The sequence below is a fragment of the Salvia hispanica genome, chromosome 3 (assembly GCF_023119035.1).
Source record: "Salvia hispanica cultivar TCC Black 2014 chromosome 3, UniMelb_Shisp_WGS_1.0, whole genome shotgun sequence".
In the NCBI taxonomy this organism is placed as follows: domain Eukaryota; kingdom Viridiplantae; phylum Streptophyta; class Magnoliopsida; order Lamiales; family Lamiaceae; genus Salvia; species Salvia hispanica.
In genome coordinates, this window is record NC_062967.1 from 28,321,184 (window position 1) to 28,327,657 (window position 6,474).

Sequence of the window (6,474 nt, forward strand, 5' to 3'; positions counted from 1 at the left end):
TGAAGAAGTGATTATAATCTTGCACATACTACATATTTATAGTGTAGATGAACAAATAAGAGAGGATGACCGTTACTTTTATGCAATTGATTATGATATTGTAATTGATTAGTGGTTAATTTTTTGAATTAATCATTTGACCGTCATATTAATGTTTATTGACTAACAGTGTAATCAACTTTATAATTTCGTATGTTCTATCAATATAATAATATTGTACAGTAATTGATTAGTTTGTTCATTTGAATGTAACCATTTCAATTCATATGAATGTAACGGTTTCAATATTGGAGTCATTTATATTTCAGCCGTTATTCCATATTTTATTAGCGGCTATTTAAATATTTAATATCACACCCTGTATTTACAAATATTTAAATTTATACTCAAAATTCACAAATATTCAAAAACTGCCCAAAACTCGCCTTTTATATATGTAAATATTATGATTCCAATATGTTCAAACTTATTGTACACGAGTCAAATAAGTATATAAATATTGGAGTCATTTATATTTCAGCCGTTATTCCATATTTTATTAGCGGCTATTTAAATATTTAATATCACACCCTGTATTTACAAATATTTAAATTTATGCTCAAAATTCACAAATATTCAAAAACTGCCCAAAACTCGCCTTTTATATATGTAAATATTATGATTCCAATATGTTCAAACTTATTGTACACGAGTCAATAAGTATATAAATGTGCATAAAACAGTTAAAAAGGAAAACAAATTACACCCTTGATTAGGCATTATCTAACGGTTGATGTGGAAGCCACATAAAATGAAATTAATTAATAAAAAATAAAAAAGGTAAGAATGGGAGAGCAAAAAAAACGTCAGTTATGCACCTCCCATCATTCACGTTCTTTTATTTATCCAGGAGATTAGTTTTTCTTAATTATCAAACTCAAACCCACACCGTCAAAACTCTTATATGCGCCGATTTTGAAGAAGAAAGTTGTAGTGTTATTGCTGCATAAAATTCGAACAACCGTAGTTCTTCATCGCCTTCGTCATCTGGGGTTATCAACAATGGAAGAAGGTAAATTTTTTTTTGAAGCATGGTTTTTGAATAGTAATTAGGTTCCTCGAATTGCTTGGATTTTTTCTCGAACGTTGGGAGACGACCATGATTTGTTTGGCTTTGAGTAAATCTCTTATGTGTCGTGTTCTTGTCTTTTTTGTTTGGCTTTCAATGTATTTTTATGTTTGCATCATGTATAATCCTTTCCCCTAGGGTTTAACAATCCATGGGACTAGGTTGTAGTATTCACTGATTAATGAAAACTTCACCAAGGGCAGGGAGATAAATCCATTCCCTTAGGGTTTAGCAATCCATTTGGCTAGGGCCTAGTACCAACACTTTCCTGTAATTTACGTTTTTACATTTGTGCAACTGGTTTTGTACGAAATTTGTCTGTTAATGTATTAATCTCACACGTTACTGTACGAATGACTGAATAATGTAATAGAGCATGATGTACGGATATAACAACCTAATGTATATGCCCTTCTTAGTGATGTACGAAAGCACTCATTTAATGTCATGTAGCACTTATTTTTCCATAAATTTTTATAGAATCCATCCCCTTTGGGTTTAGCAATCCATGGGGCTAGGTTGTAGTACTCCCTAATTAATGAAAACTTCACCAAGGGCATGGTGATAAACCCATTCCTATAGGGTTTAGCAATCACTTTAGCTAGGGCATATTACCAACATTATTCTGTAATTTATGTTTTTATTATTCTGTTTTTGGTTTCATACAAATATTGATGTACGAGTATGGTATTTTTAATGTATGAATCACATAATGTATTTTTATTATTCTGTTTTTGGTTTCATACAGATATTGATGTTACTTAATAATGTAATTTTGAACATGATGTAGAGATATTGGTACATCGTGTAACAATGTAGGATGTTATGCAGTCATGTGCATTTATGCTTGTATAATGTAGTACATAATTTAACATGATATATTTGTTTTTGTTTACAGTATTGGTTGTACCCGAATGTACTCAAGAGTTGAAATCGGTTGTTGGTCAGAGGTTCAAATCACTTGATTTTGTTGTTGATTTTTATGACGTGTGCTAGCGATGTTGGTTTTGATACATGAAGGCAAGGACTGAAGAAGGTGGACAATGTTGCGATTTGGCATTACGAGTGTGAATCAAAACAAGAATGCATTTAAATCAAGAAATGCAGCCCAAATCTTGGCCCTAGGATTAGATGATCTAATGGTCAATAATTGACCAAAAACACGAAAGGTCATAATTAAGCAGTTTTAGGTCATATTATAAGATTTGGGTTTATTGTCATGTTAAGATCATTTTAGGTCATGCTTTATTAGTATGACCTAACAATAAACTTACTATGACCTAAAAATGCCCTACGCATGATATTGTTCTGCGTTTTTGTATTTAAATCTAGTTTTCATTGATCAAATATATATATATATATATATATACATACATATATATATATATATATATATGGATGTATTCATATACTTTTCCCATCTTTTATACGTTTTACTTCTCAATCTATACCATCCATAATCAAGATCCTAAGGCCGAAATTAGAGCCTCATTTAATCATTTTTAACCATTAAAAAATTGAGAAAAGGGCGTTTAGGGAAGTATACATGCACGTCTGTTATGGTAACCCCTTGATTCACTCCATCTTAAAATATTGCAACGAATCTGCTCAAATATATCTCTTCTTCACCGTCAAATTTCTCATTATTCTCCATTGAAGACAATTCTTGTTCTAAATAGTCTGACAAAAATTTGATATTTATATTAGGTCGTTGCGTTTTAGGGAGACAATTCTTGTTGATAATTTTATTTAGTCGTCCCCGTAATTTCTTCTACAATGCAAGAAGGTTGTTCGTTTCCAATGGAAGAAGATTATTCTTCAACAATGGAAGAAGGTAATCTTTTTAGAAAATTGTATGAATATTCTTTCCATGTTTCATTCATTGCCAAGGAGAGACACAATCGTTGTGGCTTGTATGTAGTCTGTAGGGATTTGTGCGACCGTTTCCTAATCGTATCAGTTTTTATTTGGTTCTTGGGCCACAATCGTGTACTAGGAGCAAGAGTTTAGTTTTGGTCTCGACTAGGGTTTAGAAATCAGGGCGGCCAGGTTGTTATTTTAGTAGATAAGAGTAATGTAGACTTTGTACTGTGTAATTTAAAATTTAAATTATATAATGCACGTTTTTTAATTAGTAATGAGTATGTCAGCTGAGACTTGTTTTTTTGTGATTGTATACAGTGGCTGTTGTTCATGTTTGTTCTTCAGATTTGACTACCACAATCGTGTACTACGAGCAAGAGTTTAGTTTTGGTCTCGGCTAGGGTGTTATTTGAGTAGATAAAATTAATATAGATTTAGTACTGTGTAATTTCAAATTTCAATTATATAATGCACGTTTTATAATTTGTAATGCGTACGTTAGCTGAGACTTTGTTTTTTGTGATTGTATACAGTGGTTGTTGTTCCTGATTGCTCTTCAGATTTGAAGCCTGTGGTTGGGCAGAAGTTCAAATCATTAGATTTTGGTTTCGCGTTCTATGACGTGTATGCACGTGCTGTTGGTTTTGATACGCGTAAATCACAAATGAGGAAAATAGATGGTGTTACTACTTGGTATAGTGTGGTATGCAATAGGGAAGGCAGCAAGAAGTCGAGCGAGGATGACCAAGCGAATGCACGGTCTGGTTTTTCGATCAAGCGCCGACGGTTATCCAAGCGGTGTGGATGTAAAGCGAGGATATCTTTCAAGTTCTTCTCCGAAGGAGGAGTTCCAGGTTATTTTATCGAGGAGTTCACCGAGGTTCATAACCATTATATGGTTGAGTCAGAGCATCGGCATTTTATGTCACTCAATCGAAACTTGGAGGACGTACATCACCAATTTATTTTGGATTGTTCGAAGGCTAATATAGGCCCCACACTTACGTTCAGTGTTTTGAAGGAAATACTTGGTGGTTTTCAGCTAGTTGGTTGCAACGTTGGGGACATCGGGAATGCTTCTCGAGACATCAAAGCATACGCACATGGTATTGACGTGCAAATGGTTTTGGATGATATGGCTAAGAAGAAGGAGATGTCCGAGGCATTCACATACGAGTACGAGGTTAATGCTAGTAACCAATTGGTTGCTCTGTTTTGGTGTGATGGTTTGATGAAGAGGAATTACCATATGTTTGGTGATATAGTCGCTTTTGACACCACCTATAACACCAATAGGTATACATGACGTGCATTATAACATTTGGATATGTACATTATTACCTGCAGTACTATTTCTGTTATTATGCATTATATGTGTCGAAGTATGAATTATGTTTGCCTTTGCTACGCAGGTATTGTATGATCTTCGCGCCATTCACGGGAAAGGACAATCATGGTCGACCAGTAACTTTCGCTGCTGGTTTGGTAAGCAGCGAGAAGACAGGCGCTTTTGCATGGTTGTTTAGAAATTTTGTCCAGTGCATGAGGGTTGCTCCGAAGATGATCATTATAGATCAAGATTTGGGCATGAGGTCGGCTATTGAAGAGATTCTTGTCGGGACACGCCACAGATGGTGTATGTGGCATATCATGCATAAGTTGGCCAATAAAGTTCCTGGTCGGTTGTTGCGGGACGAAGATTTCAAGAAAGAGTTCAATGCCTGCGTCTGGTCGGATCTGCTTGAACCCGACGAGTTCGAAGAAGAGTGGAACGGAGTACTTGAACGTTACGGCCTGGAAGACCATGGTTGGTTGAAGACATTGTACGACTACAGGCAATTATGGATACCTGCATACTTCAGAGATTTCCCACTTGGGTCGATGATTAGGACCACCTCGATATCTGAGTCGGAGAACAGCTTCTACAAAAACTTTTTGAAGCCACGCAACAATATTGCCGAATTCTACTTGAATTTCAACCAAGCTTTGGAATTTCAGCGGGATAGTAGAACAAAGTTGGACTACCAAGACGCTAATGCCTTGCCTATATTGGCCACTACCTTGCCGTTTGAGAAACATGCTTCAACGATGTACACAGATAGTATGTTCAAGAAAATACAAGAGGAAATTGTTGAGGGTAATGACAGATGCCGCGTGTTGGGGTTCTCCTCTGCAGACCTGGTCGACACCTACAAACTTGGGGACAGCCTTCGCAATTCTTACTTTGTTAGACATGATAAGAGTGACGCGTCATACTCTTGCGATTGCAAACTTTTCGGTAGGCAGGGATATCTGTGCAGTCATATCTTCTTTTTGTTCAGGAACAATGAAGTGAAAAAGATTCCGGATCAATACTGCGCAAGTAGATGGATGAAGACTCCGTTAGCCAAGGCTGTCCATGGTCAGTTTGATGACACTCTACCTACCAAGTCCATCGTTGATGAAAAGCAAAACGTTTCAAAGCAAGGGATCTCACTGTTCTATGGTTTTCTTCGTCGATTTGAGACGGACATTGATGTGCTTCGTGCATTCGTAGGTGGACTGGAGGAACTTGGTAATTCACTTCAAGCTGGAACTCCTACAACATCCGCCTCTGAGAAGAGGCGAATGATTGAACAGTTTTATGGAATGGAAAGGCCGGAAGTCGTTGAGGTCCATCCTCCGGATGTTGTAAAGACAAAGGGCCACGCGAGCAGTTCCGCAAGCCGTCTGATTTCCAAGAGAGAAAAAGCTATCAAGGACGCTACTAGGCCCCTTAGACGGTGTAAGGCATGCGATGAGTTGGGCCATCACGACTCCAGAAATTGTCCAATGCTTAAAGAGCTGGAAAAAGAGAAGGAGCAGCATAAGGGAAAGAGGAAATGTTGATGAATTTTGTATCTCACGACTCTAGGAATTGTTTTTTTTTCGGTTTGTGCTTATTACTGAACTGGACCACTTTCCACTGTCCACAATTTTTGGGTAATCAATGTTCATTTGAATATGTTTGTCGTGCATTACTACTACATTATATGTAATATTTGTCATAATCATGCATTATTACAATGTTACCACCCATTACTATTCTGGGAAGTAGAATAATATTGTTTAAAGTTCCTTTACTGACTGCGCATTATTATTCGAGTAAAGTCCATTATCAAATATATTAATTACATTATATGTACAATATTGTAAAATTAGGTTATCTTGTTCTACATTATATCCCTAATATTTTACATTATTACGCAATAAAGTAACATTATTTGGTCTTTATATCGGTTTTAGTTCGCTGCTCGTGAAATAATTCAGTAGAACCAACAGATCTATCTTCTTGCAACAAGTTCAACACAATACATATTGTTCCAAAACATTCAAATCCACAAAACGGCTACTACACCTTCCAGCATGAGTTATAGTAACAAAAACAAGAAGTTCAAACCAGAATAAATATTGTTTTCAAACACCAATCAGATGATCAGTTGAGCCCGTAATTCTCCACCCACCTTTCGAAGTTGAACTTTGAA

At 36.1% G+C, this 6,474-nt stretch overlaps 1 protein-coding gene across 1 annotated transcript in view; it reads left to right on the forward strand.

Annotated features, from left to right (window-relative positions):
- The window catches only part of LOC125209770 (protein FAR1-RELATED SEQUENCE 5-like), a 10,924-nt gene extending 5,085 nt beyond the window's left edge, over positions 1-5,839 (forward strand). Inside the window, exons 2-3 of the mRNA XM_048109355.1 lie at positions 3,505-4,267; positions 4,384-5,839. Coding sequence (XP_047965312.1) covers positions 3,505-4,267; positions 4,384-5,839 — 2,219 coding nt within the window. The remainder of the gene's footprint in view (positions 1-3,504; positions 4,268-4,383) is intronic.
- The last annotated feature ends 635 nt before the right edge of the window (positions 5,840-6,474 follow it).